Source organism: Sturnira hondurensis, unplaced genomic scaffold (genome assembly GCF_014824575.4).
Source record: "Sturnira hondurensis isolate 20B ecotype Veracruz unplaced genomic scaffold, ASM1482457v3 Scaffold0016617, whole genome shotgun sequence".
Taxonomy (NCBI): domain Eukaryota; kingdom Metazoa; phylum Chordata; class Mammalia; order Chiroptera; family Phyllostomidae; genus Sturnira; species Sturnira hondurensis.
The window spans coordinates 1,109,765-1,131,359 of NW_028089248.1; the positions used below are offsets into that span (position 1 = coordinate 1,109,765).

General features: G+C 52.9%; 1 protein-coding gene across 1 annotated transcript in view; it reads right to left on the bottom strand.

Annotated features, from left to right (window-relative positions):
• Window positions 1–1,320: 1,320 nt before the first annotated feature.
• Window positions 1,321–21,595, bottom strand: part of FTO (FTO alpha-ketoglutarate dependent dioxygenase) — a 315,956-nt gene continuing 295,681 nt past the window's right edge. Inside the window, exon 9 of the mRNA XM_037066304.1 lies at window positions 1,321–3,431. Within this exon, the coding sequence (XP_036922199.1) occupies window positions 3,260–3,431 (172 nt within the window). The 3' untranslated portion in view covers window positions 1,321–3,259. The remainder of the gene's footprint in view (window positions 3,432–21,595) is intronic.

The window sequence follows — 21,595 nt, forward strand, 5'->3', positions numbered from 1 at the left end:
GCGAAGCCCCCTGGGCTGGTGGCTGCAGAAAAAAACCTCGGTGGGTGGGGCAGCAGGGGTGAGGGAGCTCCTGGGACCCAGTGCAGGTTCCAAGACCTCACTCTAGGACGAGGGCTATGCTGCGCTTTTGGACAGAGTCACCTGCTGTCAGAGAGCCCTGGGGATCCAGCTACAGCCAGAGCGATCCCCTGGAAGCCTGAGAACACCATCTTAGCTGCCGCGCCTCTCCCTGCAGGAAGCCCTCCGTGCTTCTCTGGGTACAGGAATCAAGTCCATGAGCTGTTCCGGCCTCCGCTCTGCCGGCATCTCCCCCACTGTGCTCTTGGGTCTTTGCTTCAGACGCAGAGGCCCTATCTCTTTCCCGAGCAGCCCACCCTGAGTGCTTCCTGCCTCAGGTCCTTGTCCCCGCTGTTCCCGTCCCTGGAAAGCTCTTCCTGTCACCACCTTTCCCTGACCTCCTAGCCCAAACCACCCTCGGTCAGCCCCCAGCTATGTTCCACCCCCTCACTTGGTGGGGGGGGCTCCCTCCCTAGACTCACAGCATCTTATGTACCTGCTGGCCTAGTGTCCGCCCCCCCACTGCAGGGTAAGTCCCCTTTTGGTAGCCCAGCACCTGGCATGGGGCTGGCACAGAGGAGCCCCCCGGGAGACAGGGACCTTGTCCTTGGGTGCCCTGGGCTCCCGGCACCGCTGAGCTGTGGAAGGGCGGGAGGGGGCGCTGTGTTCAGATCACTTTCTGAAGATGGCTGGGGTTGGGGAAAGCGAGAGAGGGAGCAGGCAGGGACCAGGGGCTGGCGGGGACAAGGCCACACCCTGTGCCCACGCTCCCAGGAACATCCTTCCCTAGCTCACCGGGGGGGAAAGGGCCTGTCCTTGGCTCCGCAGGCACTGAGCCAACTGCCGGGACTCCTGGCAGCCCCTTTTGGTCACCTCTCCTCCTCCCACGTCCCGGACATCTCTCAGGAGAGCATGCGCCACCCTCAGACACGCCAAGCACATGCTTACTGAAAGCCACCCTTTCTTCCGAGGACACGTGACCTTCCCTTTCGGCTTCACTGTAGGTAGAGGGCTCTCCAACACTGGCTGTCCATCCCCTGGTCCCACCCAGGGGACTTTGGGAACTTGGGAACTACCCCCACTTGGGCCCCACCCAGGCCAAGGAAGAAGGCCCCCCCACTGGTGTGCAAGGAGAAAACCGCAGAACCTCTCTTGGTCTCTTCTCTCATCCGCTACTATTTTTGCTGTTGATGCTTGTCTTAGGACGTACGAGACACACTGGTATGGGCAGCCCACGAAGACAGCGCAACACACACACGTATATTGGGGTGAGCACTAAACAGCATCATTTATTTCTACTACAGGGCACAAGCAAGGCGTGGAGAGGGCTGACAGGAAGCGGGGACAGGCCAGGTTTACAATAGATGACACCCAGGAGCCACCCACGATGCAGTCACACCCCACCCAAGAGAGAGAAGACACCTAGCTGTTTGCCATGCCGTGAGCTGCCAGATCTCCTGAACCCTAGAGATTCAGTGCACATTTTTATTTTCTATGAAATCTCCCAATTTTTCACATATTGGCCCTTGCGAAATGTAACAAAGAGCAAACAGAGTGGGAGCTAAGTAAAGCAGGAGGCTGGATGGCCCCCAGGCGGTGACTTCTCTGTGTCAGGCACTCCTCACCTACGTGATGCCTTTTAACCTACGGACCCTGCGAGGCAAGGCTTTACCTCCTCCTCTGGTGAGGACGTGGGGGCTCGCGAACACACCCAGTCTCAAGTGCAGAAGCCTGGCTCCTTTGGGTGAGGGGACCCTTCTGGGGTGTGAGCTCCCTGTGAGCAAATGCACGCCTTGAACCAGCGAGATTAGGGCAACAGGAGAGAGCTTGGTCCTCAGCGTTCCTCCATGGGTGGAAATGCTCTTCACCTTCCCACTAGAGCAAACGGTTATGAGAGAAAGGTCGCGATGGGCTGGGGGAGGGGCACACTGTTCTCACGGTCTCTAGGGGCACAGAGGGCAGGAGACATGTCCTGGCATCACCAGACCCAACTAGTGCAAGGACTGGGGAAGGGAGGGGCGCACCCGTCTCCATCAGGCCAGCGTCCCGACAATCATTCGCATGTTTCTTGGATATTTAACTACATGTCAGAAGTTGTTCACGTAAGTCTGCAGCTAGACAATTTCACTGAGTCTTCACCTTGGGAGCCAGTGCCCCCATTCTACAGATGAGGAAACTGAGGCACGGTACCATGCCAAAGGTCACAAAGCTAGTGGGGGGTTTTGGCCAGGGCCCAGGTTTCTTCAGACCTCAGTCCCACCTGTCATTATATGCAAACGGGGGACTAGAAGGAAAAAAGTGAGGTGCCAAGTGCACCCACAAAGCAGTGTCAATGGGGCCGGCCATGTCTCTTTCATTAGATCGGGGCACCTTCCTAAATGGGGGATGCCCGCGGTATTTTGACGTTCTGCGCGCCCCCGTTCAGGTGTGCAGAGTACGGAATGCCCACCGTGGGCTTCTGTGTAGGTCTTTCTTGGAGAAGGGAAGGAGGCTACTCTTCAAGGAGACGTTCGTCTTTTTTATTTACTTTGCCTGGGAGGACAGGGGCCACAGGGAGCTGGGGCAGAGAGTGCCCTGCCCTGAAGTTTGTGGTGGGGTGTCGCCCGTGAGGACTTCCCGTGGCCATGGAGCTGTTCTGTACCTGTGCCGTCCGGCACGGGAGCAAGGGCCACACAGGGCCGTCTGGCATCGGAAATGCACCTAGTGCCCGCAAGGAGCTGAATTTTTAATAACCATTAAAGCTGAACTTAAATGTAAGAAGCCACATGTGGCCAGTGGCTGCTGCACGGGGTGCATCACCTCCAAGCGGCATGGTGAGAAACTGGGGTGGCTGTGTCAGAGTTCTGTGTCCCCCAGATGACGTCAGGGTCATCTGCTTTTGAGTCTCTGTAAAGGCTTAAGGAGGGAGAAAGTAGGTCAGGTGCTGTCACAGACTGGGTTCACCCCTGTCACCGGACCTTGGCCTTGGCAGTGGAATGGCTCACGATAAAAATGATTCCAAGTGGGGAATACATGGGAGAACAAACTGTGTTTGACACCGAATCAGATTACAGCCCTGTGCCACTCTCAAACACTGTCGGAATAACACTCACAGGTGGCCTCCCCCAGCCCAGGCTCTGCTCTCCGGAGGCGGCCTCCCCCTCGCCCAAGCCCAGGATGGCGATGGAGGAGAGGGGCCAGAAGTGTCTCTCTGGTCCTCCACCTAAGCCTTGTGCTCCTTCTCGGGCTTCGCTCCCAGAAGCAGGCCTCTGAGCTCTGAGACGACGTCCGTGAGGTCAAACGGCAGGGGCATCGAGGGGTCATCCTTCTCCCAGTACGGCCGGCACTCGGGCCTCTGGTCCGCGGGCAGGGTCCGAGCCGTGCGGGACTGGCATCTGGAAAAGTAAGAACAGGCAATTCTTACATCCGTGGAGGGAGGGGGGGATTCCCAGAAGACCGGAACCCACGGGCAGCTGGAGGCACACGGCCAAGGGCTCCAAGGACAGTCCTTGTTGGTGGTGGGGGTGGGGGTGGGGGGCATGGGGAGGAGCGACCTTGAGAGGCAGGAAGCAGGTGTTTATAATAAGCGAGATTTGTTCTTTTACGGTCCTAGAGCTTCTTTAGTCTTTTTTCCCCCTCCCCAATGCCCACATTTTTCGGTATCTCTAACAGCTTCGGAAAAGCCAACCGCCAGGGAAATTCAGTTACTCTGCCTTTAAAATGGCGAGTTTTATTTTCATTATCTCAACTGTTATTTAAAGTGTGTGATTAAGCCATTATCAGATTTAAATGTTTGTGGGATTTCAATGTATTACTAGATTACCGGGAAAGATTAAATTAAATTTACTGCATTAAAACGTCCGAGGACAGATTAAACAATATTACAGGCCAGGATTGACTTTGGAGATCCCAGAGATTTACAAGCGCCCTAGCTTGCCGAGCTCGGAGGGAAAAGGCACTCCAAGGAGAGGCCGATTTATAAGGATGTATGCAAATAGAGGTTAATAATCATTTCCGCTGATGAATAGGTGGGGAAAACTTCCACAAAATTAAATTAAGAGGCTAGCAAGAGTTACTCCCTAAGGAAAACACTTAAATCACGGTTTTTTATTAAATGGATTATTCATCAATAGTAGAGAAATTAATTATCATCTACGACTACAGCACAGCCTCGTAGGACAGGGTTGGGGCAGCCTCCCGGCACCTCGGTGGGCACCAAGACCAGAGTGTTCAAAATTGGCTTCAGCTTCATTTCTCTGAGAGAGAACTGAGGAGCAGAGAGAAGGAAACGCAAATTGCAACCAAGAAGAAACATCAGTGTACACGGCGGCCAGTGCGGGCACTGAGAAGAAATACACAGGCTCCTGGGCCTACAATGGACTCCCGTCCTGAGAAACCCAACCTAAGTTAAAAACACTGTCAGCGAAAATCCATTCAATCCACCTAACCTGCTGAGCATCCTCGCTCAGCCAGGCCCACCTGGGATGTGCTCAGATCACTGACGTCTGCCTCCAGGTGGGCCGATCACCTAACACCAGGCCTATTTTATCATAAAGTGCTGAATATCTCACACACCGATTTTCCAGACGGGTTGTTGCATCCGCACCACTGCAAAGTCAAAAAACAAAAATCAGAAGTCAAACCATCCTAAGTGGGGGGCTGTGTGCAGTCTATTTGGAAGAATCGCTGGGGTTCTTCCCCGCCGCTGCCCCACGATCTCTCTGCGTTGACCTCTCCATCCACTCGGCAGAGGTCCTGCCCACGGCTGTCTGTCTGCTGGGTGGGACTCACTACGGAGAGACGGAAGAGCGGAATGCCCTGGCCCTACTTCTGAGCGTGACGGCAGAGCAGGCCCCTCACTAAAAGACACCCTCTTCTCTGGGGAATTATTAATGGTGAGGGGACCCCCCCCAGGAAAGCATACTTCAACTTAACACCTATTTTCTCGTGTGCTTAATGGCCGCACCGGCATCCCCGGCACTCAATCCGCCGTACATTACACGGAACATCCCAATATATCTTCAGCGCCCCGCATCAGGCCCTGATAATGGCGCCTGTTAACACGCACTAAGTACTGTTATGCAGCGCATCACTTCATAAATAATAAGATTAGCTGACCTCCGGGCCCCAAGAAGAGTAATGCGTTTAAATGTCCTCATTATTTATTTAAAACAAGAATTAAAGCAACAGAAGCTACTTTTGACAATCCTCTTAACATAAATATTAAACTGTTTGCACTGATAAGCCCCGCGCAGCGCCAGCGAACAGAGGGTGCACTCTGCAGGCTCCTTGTCAGTAGTAGGGGTCCTGGAGCTGGTGCGGCTTGCCCCCGTGGGCCTGAGGGTGCCGGTGCTCGGCTCTGCAGACAGCCTCGGAATCACCCAAAAGGGATGGGCAAATTAATATTCAAGGGAAGACGAGGCTAATTACGAAAAACTCTGCAAAGCTTTTTCAACAGTGCTTTCGCCCTTGCCTGGGAATCGGAGAGTGATGCCCAACTGGCGCGAGCCAGCGGAAGTCACTCCCAATTGGGCATCTCAGTCTGGCGGTGCAGCAGTGGTCTGCACACACGAGAGTTACCCTGGCTGGCAGATGAAAGGGTCGTAATAAGTGCTGACCCACCCAGGGTATCGGAATATCAGAGGGTTTATCCATAGAGGCCTTTTTACCCGTCAGGTGGGTTTTGCCCCCTCACTCTGAGAAAGGGCTGAAACTATTACAACTGGTTTTCCAGGCTTGTTTGTGCATGCACACAGTGGGTGGGCTTCCCGAGCCCCGTGGCTATTCTTTCCCAAGAAGGTGCTCCCGATTTTCTGCCCATGGTTCTTCTCATTGAAAAGCTGGTGGTGGGGGAACTCCCAGCTGTCTGTGCAGCCCCGAGGGGCTGGGAGCTGAGTCTATTGAGCGCCTCCCTCTGGGCTGGAGGTAGAACCCCTTACTGGGTTTCTTCGGGGATCTTCGTTTAGATCTGTAAAGCTCTTCCTTTAACTCCCTGAGCTCCCGGCCAATTTCCAAATACAGGGTCCGGTAGAGGGCCTGTTGTTTGAGGTGAGGTGCGTATCTACGAGCAAGGACAGTCACCCCAACTCCAATGATCATATATTGCCCGATTCGACATCCTGCCAGACTGTGGGATTGAAAAGAATGGAGAATTCCTGCCCTAACCTCCCTTGCCCAAATCACCCACCCTGCCTCGCTTCAGTCCCCGTTTCCTAAGGCGGGGAAGCCGGGAGATCGAAGGGGAGTGGTTAAGAGGACGCTCTCTGGACACCTGAAGAGCTGCTACCTGGACACGGGACACCTGGGCAAGGGTCTGACCCTGGCTGAGCCTCCATTTCCTGTCTGGCCGGTGGGGATGGTGATGAGGATGATGAAGATAGGACCTTGCTAACGGAGTTGTTGTCTGGTTAAACAAATTAATTCAGTAACACGTGGGAGGTGCTGAGAACACTGTCTGGCACATAGTAAGCGCTCAGTGATTACAAACTATGATTACTGCTAATATTACTTCTACCGAGTACCAGTGACAGTGAGCCATGCCAACGAGACAGCTGCCTGTTTCTCCTGTGACCAGCCCCTCCCTCTGGACGGGTTCATTTTCGGGGACTCGGTGGAGATACAGAAGCGGCTCTGCTTTCTGGCTTGCGTGGAACTGAGCCCGTAGCAACTACAGTGCAGCCGAATCCCATCACGAAGCGGCCCCCTGGGACAAGGAGGCTTACGTGTTCAAGCCACCACAACTTTGCAGGGACAGGCTAGGATGCTCAGATTCAGAAGAACTTAGCAGTTGTTCCTTAAGTCCTGGGATCAACACGAGGTGCTGTCGTCGGATTGGCTGAGTGGTACTGATAAAAAATAAGGCCGGGTTGTTTCTCAGCACATACACTCAACAGGTCCTGGCAAAGTAAAGGGGCCCCACGTCCTCTTAGAAAATGTTTTAGAAAACCGAGAGGTGGACATTTGTTGTCTTTTGTCTCTTCCCACCATTCCCACAAAGAGAATTCAAATTCTCCCTTGAATCCAGACTTCCCCACCCTAGTGGTTTGAGTGGGATAGGCCTCCAGAGTCAGGGGACGGCCGTGACTGGTTAATCCTAATTAGTACACACCCTCCTCCCAGCCACAGGGAGTGGGTCAGGGGAAGGCTCAGGACCCAACTGGGGGCAAGGGAGAAGACTGACAACCGGAGGCCTGGTGTGGAGCCAAGGAAAAAGATTTTCTAGCCCCCCGGTCTGTGAACGATGAGGAGGTGCCATCCGGAGCTGCGATGTCATTCGGTCTCCTGTGACCCCGGCCTGGGTCCTGGGGAGCCAGAGCAGCTGCACCAAGCCACGAGGGGGGCTTGGGCCTTTCCAGGGTCACATGCTGGTGTGGCCTGCAACCTTCGACCACATCCACAGTGGCGGGGCCCTGCCTGCCAGGTGGCTGCTGCCGGCCCTCCCGCCAAACTGAGGACCTGGCAGGGGGCAGCGTGTGCAGAGCTCATCGGGGTAGAAAAGCACGAAACCTTGGCTTTCGTTTTTGGTTCAAACCACGTTTCTACTTGGGACAGATTTCTATGCAGAAAACAACAGAGAGCGGGCGTCGTCCCCAGGGGTCTTTGCATGACAACAAGCCAGTTTTCATGACCGGAGCTGCGTGACCTTTCTAAGGGAAGTTCAATTTCCTCCCTCCAGTGTCCCCAAGGACAGCAGAGCACTCTGAACCCAGCTAACCAGTAAGAAAGTGACGGTCACTGCCATTCTCCCTTTCCACTTTGTCCTCTCGCCTTCTATCCTGAAGAGAAAATCTTTTTAAAGCCTTGGGTGAGCAAGTGAACTTGAACCGACTCGGGGAAACCCTGTTCCTTCCATGGAGGCTTCCAAGGGGACAAAGGAAAAGACTACATACGTCACCCCTCTCCCTCCCAAACTCACGTTATTTCAACCCAGAGGACCCTGTGTGCCACCCCCAGACTCGTGCGACTTAGGAATGAGCCTCCCTGAATGATCTAGGGACATGCGGGGAGCAACCGACAGGAGTCCCATGGGTGGCCCATGAGCAGACAACCGCCCAGAGGGTCCGCCTTCCTCCCACGGGTGCAGCTCAGGGGGGCCACCGCCCGCTGATTCCCCCCAAGGTGACACTCACATTCGGATGTCCTGGATTACGGCTACATTAGTGGACGCCGGTCGCCGTGCTAAAATTAACCACTTTAGCTAAAGTGTGTGTTAATTATGGGTACGCAAGCAGTCAATAAAAGGTTAATGCAAGAGTCAGAGGAGGAATTTCTCTTCTCATTGCATCATTTCACCGACTAAATGACTAACACCAGTCTCTGTGTTTTTAATCAATAGGTTTTACAGTAATGTGCTGGCCATCGATTTTAAGAAAACACACACAGTCTTCCTCCTTGTCGCTAAATTTCGCCACAAATAAGGAAGGACAGGTACTGTTTCCATCACTCTTGATGGAGCAGGAAAGAAAGATTTCAGGAGAAATGACTCCTGCTATAGATTCGGTGCGGTGAGCGAGCTTTAAAAACGCCCAAGAAACTAGAGCTTGGTGGAGAAATGTTACCAAGCACAGGCCATTGAGGAGACAAGAAAAAGGAACCCCTGAGAGAGAATTCTTTAATGGGAAAGAAGCGAGCAACTCTTGATTAAAATAACAATTATGCGTTGTTCGCTGTTTAAACACCTCAAAGACTCAATACATGGCACTGTCTTACTCGGTTCAGTTTTCACAATGACCCCAGAGAGACGGGAGGGGGCTACCTGATCCCTACGTGGAGTGAAGACTGTCTCACCCAAGGTCAGTCCTTGGCAGTGGGAGGGAGGGGGCTGGGCTGGACCCTGGACTTCCACTGGGCTGCCCTTCCCACGGGGCTCTGCTTTTTCCAGGCACTTCCATTTGGACTAAAGTGGACCCTGTCCCCCACTAGCTGGCTCTTTGTGCCAGATTTACAGACTCAGGAGGCTCCAAACCGTGTCTGAGGAGAGAAAGAAGCAAAACACGTGTTGTGTTTGGTTCACATTTCTAGAAAGGTGATTATTACAGCAAATGACGGACAAGACGTTTTCTTATGTAATCTTCTATAAGGTGTCTATAGAAATCAAAGATACACGCTCCTCTTTGAAGACCGCAAACTATACCACTTCCAATTAAATTCTGGGGGGATGTTGAGAAAGCCTTCTTCACCCCTTCGGTTTACTTAACTGTTCTATGAAGTTAATACACTCTGCTTCGTGGCTTATGTGAAACTAAAACTCAAATGATGTACATAAAAGCCCATTGACACGTGGTGAGCACCGCCCTGACGCGCAATCAGGCCTCGCCATTCACTTTCCTGGGTGACGCAGATCTTGCTTTTAAAGCGCACTGATCACACGATGTCAGCCAGAGGGGCTTGTAACGTCCACGCAGAAAATGAAAGTGGCCGCCCATTTAAAGATGAGAGCCGTGCAAACTGACGCCATTGGAAAACACCCAGAGACAGAAAAGCAGGACTCTTCTTCCAGTTGGGGTTTTCCCTGGAACTGTCGTTGACCTTGAGGAGGTGGCCGTCACTCTGTCTCAGGTTGCCCAGGAGTCCTCAGGGTGTCTGCCGCAGGGGAGCGCATCCCCTCAAACAGCCCATGCCCGCACTAGGGCTTGGAGGCTCCCTGCGCACAGAAAACGCTGGCATCTCGTCAGATGGCATCCACATTCAACCGCAGACCCTTCCTGCTTCCGTCAGCACGGAAGCAGCGGGGGATGACGGGCAAAGGGAGGACAATGTCCCCAGTGGCCTTGTGTTTGGAGGGAGCGTGAGACCCACACGGGACGGAATGTTCTCTGTTCTTCTCAGTCTCGCTGGGCCCGCAGGAGTCGCAGCAGCTTGTCCTGCACTGTGATGCCGGTGTTCACGGACAGGCATTTTCCGCCCTGACTGGTGTGGCTCCATTGGTCGTCCCCACACTGAAAGGTTTCGAGTTCGATCCCTGATCGGGGCGCAGGCCTGGGTGGTGGGTTTGTTCCCTGGTTGGGGCGTGTATGACGGGCAACCGATCGATGTTTCTCTCTCACATCTATGTCTCTCCCTCTCCCCCCTCCCCTCTCTCAAATCAATAAGCATGTCCTCGGGTGAGGATAAAAAAAAAAGATGGGTATTTTTCACATAACACGGAATCTAAAACCCTTGACAGTACTTTGGGGACAATTTTGGGGAATTTCTGTGCGCAATTCTGACTCTCCATGGCCTCTACCTTAAACACCACATTGCAATCTCACCCATCCCCAAAGAGGCCATCCCACTGCGCTGTTTTTTATAGTTTCTCTATGCTCTGCGCCAAATGGTCTGCGTCTGCGGTGAGGAGAGTAGAGAGTCTGGCTTCTAATAATCTCACCCCGGACACTCTAAATCCTCTGAAAAGAGGAGCGTGAGTTAATGACTCCATAATCTGTCTTCTGGGACTTTTACTTACTGTGGACACCATGGCAAATAAATAGCTCCTTGTCGTATCTATCACAAGGGTCTTCTCTGACAAAGCTGGTTTTATGCAGCCAGCTTGTTGAATCTGCACAACGCGGTGTGCCCGCTGCGGCCCCGCTACGCAAAACCAGTGCCTGGATGAGTTTCAGCAAGGGGCACGCGCGCCTTCTCTTTGAAAGGCGGTTAGCCTCTTGCCTCCGCAGCAGAAACATGTTAATGTTTCTAGATCAGCTAAGTCAACACACAGCGGAGGGAGGAAAAGCCAAACTCTGGCCCGTGGGTCAGCTGCTGCTGCTTCTTTTTTTTTAATGTCTTGGGCCAATATAGCTTTGTAGCAGTTGGTATATTTCAATGACCATGACCATGACCATGACCATGACCACTCGAAAAGCTGGACTTGACTTAGCATCAAGGTGTGTAAGAATCTGCTTCTGGGCCTCCCACTTCAGGGAGGAAGTAAAAGGGCCTTCTCAGGGGCTTTAAAAGCCAAGTGTCCCCGGAATGCTTTGGGACACCAAGATAATGTGATTGCGCCAATGTGGGCCATCGGCCATTTTTCCAAAAGTCATTGTGCCATCCCGCCCAATAACCCTGCTTGTCTGGGTCTTAGCTGAGCAATCAGCCTATTTACGGGGCACCCACTGGGGTCTGCCCTGCTCTCCTCATGGGGAGGAGAAAGGGAACAGAACAAAGCCCCACTCCTGCCAAGGGCTGTGTCCAACACGTGTCTTTGGAACTGGAAAGGCATTTTCTATGTAAACGATGGCTTTCGCCATTCCCAATTCTGTTCCTTAACAGCGATGCTACCTACAGTGTCTCTGAAAGGTAACACTAATGTACCATACCACCAATAACCACGAATAGCAGAGGTTTTGTTCTGTGTTGTTCAATGAGGAAGAACGGTCAGAGTTCCAAGTTGGGATTCCAAGAAGACATCTTCTCTGGCGAGGCTTTCCGGCCCTGCTGGTCACACAGAGAGCTCCTCTGGTCTCTGCCAAAGCAGAGAAGACCCTGGGGTGAGGGGTAAAGGTGCCTGCACAGGACCTCCAGGTCGTCAGGAGATGAAGACACAGGGGTCACAAGAGCCCCTTGCTGATAGAAAAGTTGGGGACACTTTTTGGTCTTGAAATTCCTCAAAGGCATAGCTGCTCTTTCTTCCCAGGGCCCAAGGGAGTGCCGGCTAACTTCCCTTCTACTGCAGATGCCTGCTGCCTCCTACAGGGCCATCACCCTCAGCCGGCGTGACTGCACCGTGTAACCTGCCATCTCTGTCCCGCCTTTCCCTCGCCCCGGAAGCTGCCCTTGTGAACTTTTCATGTTTCTATGGATACAGGACATACTCTAGAGATGTTCTATTTCATGCAATGACGTCTCCTCTCAGACCGAAGGACTAGGAATAGCGCTAATAAACACATTTGAAATAGCCAGGAGTTAACTACAAAGCACCAGGCACAGTGTACAGCTCCTATTTAAATGTGTGTCCTCGGGACGCATACGGAGGCCCAGAAGAGGAACTAACTTGTCTGAGAGCTCACAGCTACCCAGGGGGTGGTCAGGATCTGGCAACATTCTCAGACTCCAAATCTCAAGTTCTTTGTACTTTTCCAAACTACAGACCTCGAAAGAATCAGGTTGGGTCCCTGTTTAAAAAGGGACAGTTTTGAGAAGGCGCCTAGCTCCGAGCCAGCCTCTCCCGAGGGGCGTCCCATCAGTCCGAAGGGTGACAAGCTGCTCTTTGGATCAGGTCAGTTCTTGGACATACTTCCGCAAAGGGCCTTAAAGATGCTGCAGATGGGAAGCAGCGGGGGGGGGGGGGGGGACACGTGGGGGTCTTTGGGTCCGTAAAAAACTCTCACGACGTTCACCGGGGCGGCTCTTGTAGACCTGCAACTGTTACTTCGAAGGGCCCGGCACTTGGAGCAGGCCCCATGCAGCCCCCCCTCCCACGCCAGGGACTCCGACAGGCTCGTGGAGCCACTTAACATGTGGGACTGCTCGGCCGCCGCGGGGAGTAAACCCAGGCGGTGGCCGGCGGAGGACAATTTTATGCCCAGGTTCATTTGTCGGCTTGTCAGTTACATAATGGCCTCGATGAATGGGCTACCTTGACAGCTGACCGTTTAGGAGCCGCTGACCTCTGATCTCTGGTCACATGATAGGGTCACCTGAAACTTGCGTGACTTCTACCTGGCCAAGGGTAACAATATAAAGGTCAAGTAGGCTGGACAATTATACGGATCGAGTCCGAGGAGGCTCGCCGAGGAGCTTTGGCGGAGGCCGGGTTGGGTTCCCCAGCGCACAAAGATATGTAACCACCGCAGAACGGCGTTCAACAAAAGATATACGCTTTCAAAGCGGTCTAGAGTAACTCTCCTTGCAAGGGAATAGAATGAACTCATTATTTTTAAAGGGCAACAATGAAAACAAACACTTTGGAAGAAAATATATTCCGCCAGTGATTCTGCCGTTGGGAGGGAAGGCATACGGGCGTATGACTTAATGAGTGATGCGAATGCTATACCTGCAGTGAGGCAGACGGTCCAATTTGATGCAATTACTGGAACAAAATCCCCACCGGGTAACAGCAAGCCCTCCTTTCAGCCACAGAATGCGGCCTCTCTGCTGTTCTCTGTCAGCACAGTGTCCCGCAAAGGGCCATGATTGACAAAAGACAACCCTTTCCAAATTTCGCCACTTCCCTGTTGGGTGAAACTGAAGTCCGGTCTGCACGAGACACTCAAACTTCAGACAGATTCCAGAATAACTTAGTGATCAGAAATTCAAGGCAGCTGTGACTGTCAGATGCACTGCAATGTTTTTTTTTTTTTTTCTGAAGAGTTTCTCTTTGAGAAATCTGCAGATTTTAATTTTTGGCTCTTTGGTTCAAGTCCACTCGCTCCAGAATCAGATCACGACAGTCACGTGGGTTGGGAACGGTTAACGGAAATGAAAGCTACAAGGCGAGCGTCACTGATTTCCAGTTTCCAGAAACTCCATAACCCACGGAAGCAGCAGATACCACAGAGAAATCTGGCGAACACCAAGAGCCTCTTTTCTCCAAAAGATTTTCCCCTGCAGGCAAAGGCTGACAGACAGACGGCCATCGGAGCACAATCCACACGCACACTCCTGAGAGACGGGCCCAGGGAAGGACAATGGCTCACAGGACAAAGGGCCAGCTGTTCTGACTCTGGAACGCTCATCTGAGTTGGAAGCTGCGAAATAAATTTGAGCTGATGGTTCCCCCATCTGCTCACCTGTCAGTCTCTTTCCACTGCGCCGCTGGTTCTAGAAATACTTCCGTGGACCCTGCTTAATTGGTTTGTGGATGCCGAGAAACATCTCCCAAGCTTATTTTCACCTTATTCAGAACGGGCGGCCACTGGGCCTTTGTTCCCCTTCTCTTCTTCAGGCACGTTCACGGACAGGTCACGAGCACCTTGCAGTGGGAAACTCAGGGCAGCCCAGTGCCAACAGCGGGGCGTTCCACACTGAGAATTAAGGGGGACGTGGTGGGCCGAAATCAAACGCCGATTTAGCAAAGACATTCTGGTCTCCCGATGAATTTATGCTGGGCTCTGATTTAAAAGCTCAGTAGAAGTCAACATTGGTCACACGTCCCCAGGACCCACGCCGCTGTCCCCACCCGACTCTTGGACCTTCTCTCCTTGCGTGTGTCCCACTGCTCACTTTGCTCATCTGCTCTTCCTTGAACAGGCCAAGGGCACTCTCAGGGGATGGGCATCGGCTGTCTCTTTGACCTTGAAAGCCCTTCCCCTGATGTATCCCTGTGGCTTGCTCTCCCACCCTTGGGGTCGCGCTTACACATAATCCAATCCATGAGCCCTTCCTCGACTGAACACCCCAACATCACCCCTCCCTTCTCCTCCCACCCGCCACTTGCCCCTTTCCTTTGCCCTGCCACATTTTCCTCCACACTCGATGCCATTTGGGGGGTGTGGTGTGCACGCGTGTGTTCATGAGCTCCCTGAAGGCAGGGATTTCTGTGTACGTCCTCCAATCCTGGAGCAGAGTCGGGCCCACTGCGGCCACCACAAACAGTGGAATGCACAAATGACTGAAAGCAACGTGCACATGGACTGCACCTCCTCCAAACGGAACCAATTTTATAACCACGACAGTGAGCACACCAGGTACGACCAAAGGAGGAATAATATGAGCGCTTTTACTACCCACTGGCATGGAGGAGGTTGTGGTACCAGGAACACTGGTCTGGGAATTCAAGACCCAGCTCTGCCAGGACCTCACCCTGTGACCTTGGGCAGAACCTTGACTTTCTGGCTCCCAGTATTCAGATCTGTAAAATGGAGCATTAGGTTGAACAATCCCTAAGGTTCTTCCCATCTCTAAAAAAGTGGGGTTTCATATATAAACATCACAGTTTACCTCCACATACCTCGTCTCAGGTGACCTTCACTACTAGGGCAGGGCAGAGAAGAGCTACCTCATTTCAGGACCTAGGGAAGTGGAAGCTTTGCTCTGGGTCACATGGTTAGTAAGCCACACCCCTGGGACCAGAACATGGGTCGTTCACAGTCCAGCATTTTCCCGCTGAGCTGCACTTGCTCTGCTGATGGAATCAGAAGCGGTACCAGTCCCCTGTGTCTCTGCTTCAAAAACCGTTTCTTCGGGCAAACTCTAACCCCCTCGGAGACGAGACATACAGGTCACAGATCCCACCAGGCGCTCTCCTCCTCCAGCCAAAGTCTCCGTAGGTTCTCTAAGCTGCCTCTTCATTTCAAGGCCAGCGGTAATGAACCGCGCCATCTGCCTACGCAAGTTCTGGGATAGAAACAGGATCACACTTCGGTTCAGCTCGTCCGTGGAAGGACAAGACACCCAAGCAGCCGTGGCAGCACGTCCTAGAGTGTAAAACCCACCGCCAGTTGTCATGTGTCCCCCTGGGGACTGGAGGGCACTGTTTCTGCCGCCAATGTTGAGAAATCAGATTGCTCTGGCCCACGTAAACATCTATGCCACTGGGTCGGTGGCCAAGAATGGTGACAACTCAGTGTAGCATTTGAAGTACCTTTCTCATCACAGAGCCAGGATTTAGGCAGAAGGAGCTTTGTTAGTGCTCTGTGTGTATGTGTGTTTATCCACTCATTCATCCGTTCACTCACACATTCACTCATTCATTCTACAAGTACTTCCTAGGTACTAGGCTCTAGCGAGTCTCCACCAAAACTGAGGTTCCATACCAAGGGAGAAGGGAAGAACCTGGACAGGACGAGAAACCAGTAACCTCTGCCGCACAATGTAAGCAAATAGATGTGGGGACAGTTTCCGCCACAGCGAAGTGTCTGGAGCACATCCAATGGGGAACTGACCGAGGGAAAGAAGGCGGTGGCCTGGGGACGACGGTCCCGGTGAGAGTGGCTGTGCTTGGCAGCCACCTGGGGGAGGGGGTTGTAGTCAAGAGTGAATCGCCGGAGTCACCCGTTCCTCAAGGGACAGCAAGGAGGCCACTGTGGGTGATAAGGCTGAGGAGGATGACCCGGGAGGGAGGAGACAGGGTCAGAGAGGGTCTTGGGGGCCACTACACAGCTTCATTCTAAAATGGGAAGCGACGGAAGGGTTTCAGCCGGGCCTCCGTCCCAGTCCTCGGCAGAAAGCTTCTCATTTCTCCAGGAGTCGGGTCCTTTGAGAGGAGTGAACTTCTAAGCTCAACCCATACACAGTTTTCAACCGATAAAGCAAAAATATCCTCCTTAAGACCCTTCCCTGGCCCAACGGCCACTCCCCACACAGGGCCGAGACGGGGGCAGGCTCTGAAGGAGCAATGCCAGGGCCTCCCCGAGCTGCTAAGTTCACCTGGTGTGTACCTGCCGAACTCAGCTCACATCCAACTCACGCCGTCCTTATTCTGGCCAGAGCCGGGGGTTCGGCTGGGGAGGGCGGGTAACCCTATCTGCTGAGGGCCACGGAAGGCTGAGCGGGAGCCTGCATCCTCACCGGCTGTACTTCTAACATGACTCGGTTTGAAAGGAGTGTTTAAAAACCGCACTTCCATAGAACACAGACTGCATTCGGAACCCTCCCATGGACATCTGCGCTGGGCTGCCCACGACGCCACCGGTGGACAAAGCCCATCAGCGCCTGGGACAGGCGGGATGCGTTGCCGGGCGGCCTCCGAACTGCGGGTTACCTGGGAGGGTCTGTTTATTCATCATCCCAAGGACAGCTTTCCCACCGGGGCATCTCTGAGGACAACGCCGGCCAGCCCAGAGACAAGCCATTATCCATTTATTATGCACAGTCCTTCTCCCCCCATTCCTCAGTGGGCCAGTGCGAAGTCTCACGCTTACGGGGTGACCTTGGAAAGGGCCCATAAGGAACATTTTCTCCTCTGTGAAGCTGAGGCAGCCGCAGAGCCCTGGGGTTCCTTCCAGTACAGACACTGGCCCTGGCCCCCTAATGCCAGAGTCCCCAGGCCCAGGAAGAGGGCCTCTTCCGTCGAGGTCAATGAGTGAGGTCACCTTTTCACCACATGCCGGTTAGGGGTGGGGGCGAGGTGGCCGACAGGAGTGTCTCTGAGCAGGGAAGGCACCCTTCAGCCTCTGCGGGTCTCAGGCACCTTCTCCTTTGCCCCCAAACGCAGGAGGTCCTAAGGCAGGGGTGTCCAACCTTTCGGTGTCACTGGGCCACACTGAAGAAGAGTTGTCTTGGGCCACACATTAAATATATTGTGACACGTAATCACAGAAAATCTCATCGTGTTTTAAGAAAATTTACGATTTGGTGTGGGGCCCCATTCACGGCCGTCTGGCTGCATGAGGCCTCGGGTTGGACACGCCTATTGGAAGGATCAAAATATGCACCTTGTTGGCAGAATGTCACGCTAGAGGAGGCTGGGAGCAAGAGGTCTGTGACAAACCACCTCTCCGGCTCCTGAGACCAGGCCAGTGAATGAAGGAGTCAGCTCCTCACTGAGCAAGCAGCACAGGAGTGGGGTCCTCGGAGGGTGGGTCAGGCCAGCGCAGCCAGGACTTGACTGGCTGCTGGGACGTGTTGTCCCTGTGCCTGGCCTGCCAGGAGCCGGGCTTCCAAGCAGACTGGAAAGTTGGAACTTACACGTTCTGAACAAACCCGTCAGCAGTCAACACCACCCGGGACCTGGCACAGAACACGTCACACTCTCTCTGCAGTGCTTAGCGGGGAGGCCAGACCTGGGAAACGAGCCGCTGCCCCTAATGCAACTTGCTCTTTCCAGCTGGAGACCGGCTTGCAAGGGTCCTTGGCCCCAAGGCGCCCCCCAGAGAGTTGCAAAGCCAGGGTCACCTAAGTGCCGTCAGCGAGTGGCCGGTCCACGTGGTGTGAACGGAGAGGTACCACTTCGGCGCTCCCTCAGAGAACAGCTCTTGCTCTGGCCTCCAACCAATGCCACCAAGTGTCCCATTCATCCCCACCCCAAAAATCCATGGTGGGGGAGGGGAGAGCTAAAGATACTTAAAAATGCAACTACTTTAAGGAGGACAACATTCGAAGTCACCTCTCGGAGAGATGCCGTTGCTTCCCGGTGAGGCAGAGATGCACCGTGGGCTGGGCCCACCCTGGGGATGGAGGAAGAAGCAAGGGTCTCAATTTTACCTTTTTCCCAGCTTTACCTGGGGTCGACCACGTGAACAGCCTCCAGGGAGCGATTCGTTCAGGAGGCTGGAAACTACAGACTAGAAGCAATTTAATAGGTTCCAAGTTAATGTCCTTTGCCGCTTGGTCTCATGGAAGCACCTGGGACTCACGGCCACTAACTTAAAATGATTTATGAAGTTCTTTCCCAGGAGAAAGGTCTTTGGACAGGCAGCGAGTGAGTCTGTGAATTATTCTCTGTAGAGGGAATAGTATGAGGATGAAGGAACAGGTCTAAGGGCAAAGAATCTGAAGCGCTCTCCTAAAAGCGAGCAATTCCCATTTTTCAGCCAAGTCATCTTTTGACACCCATGGCTAGATCTTTCTCAACTTCAAATGTGACAGAACCTCTCTTCTCAGGAGCTGGTCTTACCTCGTGTCCCCCTCTCTGTCTCCAGGTGAGGTTTTCGGATTTGCTCAGCACAGTCACGGCAGGTAAGGAGACAGGAATGCAGGCCCCCGGGTCCCTAATTCACTGTTGCTTGTTTTTTTCCTTGCTGAATGTTCTAATTGTGAATGTTGAGGGCACGCTTTGTGCCAGATGGTGTTTTGGTGAAGCACGTAACTCACGGGATGCTGACGGCCCTGTGAGTCGACAGGGTTATCGGCCCCATCTTGAAGGTGGAGACACTGAGGCACCGAGTGGTTATGTGATGTGCCCAAGGTCACAGAGGTCGTGAGTGCTGTGGCTGCAAACCCGGGCAGCCTGGCCCCAGGGTGAGGCTCTGAACCACCACTTTATAATGTGGATATAATGTCCCTGGAACAATGCACATTCTCAGTCTCAAATCTAATGGTACAGGAGGGTTTATAAAGCCAGGGTCTGCCCCTGCGGTCCCACCCACCCCGGATTTGTGTCTAATGGTGGCTCCCTCTGTCTCTAACTGATGTGCACCCACTGCCATGACTTGATTCATCAGCTCTGACACTACCTGTTGGCTCCCTGCAACGTTACGGGAGAACCCAGCTTGCCCTCACCCCACGCACGTGCATGGTATTTGCGTCTGCCCCGGCGCCAAACCTCCAGTGCTCATTCCTGCATGGAGTCTTGGCTGGCCCTCCCTGTCACTTGCTTTCAATGACAGACTACAGCAGAGGGGACACCAATTCATGGCAGCTTCCCTTTCTGTGCTCCCAGGAGTCCCAAGCCTCAATGTTTGATGCCTGGCTACCTGGAGAGACCACATGGAAAGGCCACTCGAAGAGGGACAGGCCTGGCTGTCACCTGACTCTAGTCACGAGCAAGGCCCCCAGTGAGGCTGGGAGAAGGACCAGCTACCCAGCTGAGCGCCAGCCACCCCACAGAAGGCCGCAGTCCATCGTGCGGAATGAACGCTGTGATTGTCTAAGGCACCGAGCTTTGCGTGGTTTGTGGGGTAGCAATGGGTAAGTGAAATAGTCTCTTCTGTGTTTCTAGTTCCTTTTTGGATGCCTTTGTAACTTCAGGTGATATGCTCAAATTCTATGTTTGGTTCCATTAACTTTTTATTGTGTTAAAAAATAACATAAATCTGCCATTTTAACTGCTTTGAGGCACACAAGCCTCATGAATGGACTGTATTCATGATGCGGTGGAAGCATCCCCACTGTCCACTTCTAACCGTGTTCCATCGCCTTGAACAGAAACCCCGCCCCCACTGAGCCACAATTCCCTTCCCCCTCCTCAGCACCGAGAAGCCTCTAATCTCCCACGGGTCTCCATGAACTTTCTGATTCTGGATGGCCTATGTCAGCGGAATCAAACAACTTGTCCCTTTGGGGTCTGGCTTATTTCACTGTGCACAATGTTTCTGAGGTTCATCCAGACGGCAGCACGTCTCGGAACAATATCCGTTGCATGTCTCTATGACGTTTTGTTCATCCACTCACCTGTTCGTGAACAGTTGGGTTATGTCCGCCGTTTGGCTGCTGCGACGGATGCTGTGATGTACGGGTGCTGCGTGTCTGAGCCCCTTGATTAGGGAAGCAGGCTTCCCATTCTCCTGGGTTTACACCCAGGAGCGAACCCTTTGGGTCACCTGGTGGTCCTGGGTGAGCTTACACCCCCACCCGCAATGGCTGAGGGTTCCAGTTTCTCCACATCCTTGCCCACACCCGTTATTTTTTATTCATTTTTACTTTTTGATTGCAGCCATCCTAGTAGGAATGAAGCCATCTCTCATTGCGGTTTTGATTTACATTTCCCTAATGACTAACAGTGCTATGCATCTTTTCGTACACTTATTTGCCATTGTGTATCTTGCTTGGAGAAATGTCTAATCAAGTCCTTTGCCCTTGTTTAAATTGGGTTGTTTGTCTTTTGTTGTTGGGATTTAGGAGCTCATTACATACTCTACATATTAAACCCTTATCACTTACCTGATCTACGATATTTTCACCTATTCTAAAGGTTGTCTTTTCACTCTCTTGAAAGTGTTCTTTGATGTCCTAAAGTTTTTAATTTTGATGTACAATTTATATTTCTTTAGGTTCCCTTAACTTTGGACAGAATCTCTCAGTTTCCCCTTTTAAAGGGAAGGATGGGCGTGCCCAGCATGGATGGGAAGACTGGGCCGCTTACCTGTGCTGAGTGGAGTGGCAGGAACATTAGGTACCAATGTCTCACGCACGCTGGGAGGGTCCTTCCCACACACGTGCCGCGCTCAAGCCAGTGCTTAGCTTTCCCCAAAGCGAAACCTCTACTTGACCACACTATGAACACAACTTTGAGCTTTTCCCTAACTCAAACAGTAAGGAATGTGAATGATTTAAAAAAATACCCCAGCATCTTTAAGTTACACTCACCCAGCCTGGAAGTTTCCATTCTGCACTTCTATTCATGAGACCTGACTGTATGGGTGCCTGATTTCCTCCCCTGACTCAGAGGAGACGGGCAGACATCTCGGCACTTGGCAGATTCCAGTCTACAGGGACGGCTGTGTTGGAGACCCCAGTAAAACTTTTCATGGGACTTGCCCCTCAGGCCTCCTGGCAAATTTTTCTGATTCTTTACAGAAGTCCCTGTCACCTGCTTTTAAATCTGTGAGAGACTGAGCAGTGGTTATTAAGACCATGCATGGGTCCATCTCCTTGGCGGAAAACCATTCTTTTTTTAAAAAATATTTATTTATCTTTAGAGGGGAAGGGGAGGAGAGAGGAAGAGGAACATCAATGAATGGTTGCTTCTCGTGCATCCCCTGCCAGGAACTGGCCTGCAACCCAGGCATGTGCCCTGACTGGGGATCGAACCGCGATCGTGTGGTTCGTAGGCCCGCGCTCAATCCACTGAGCTACACCAGCCAGGGCTGGAAAACCATTCTTCACGTAGTCAGTGACACCTCTACCACAAGTCTCGGCAAAGAGGGCAGAGAGACCTAGCACCGCGCAGGCACATGCCAGCGTGTGGGCGGGCCTCTCCTGACAGGCCGTGGCGGCTCAGGGGACAGTCTGACCTTGGGTAGAACTGCGTTTGTGTAAC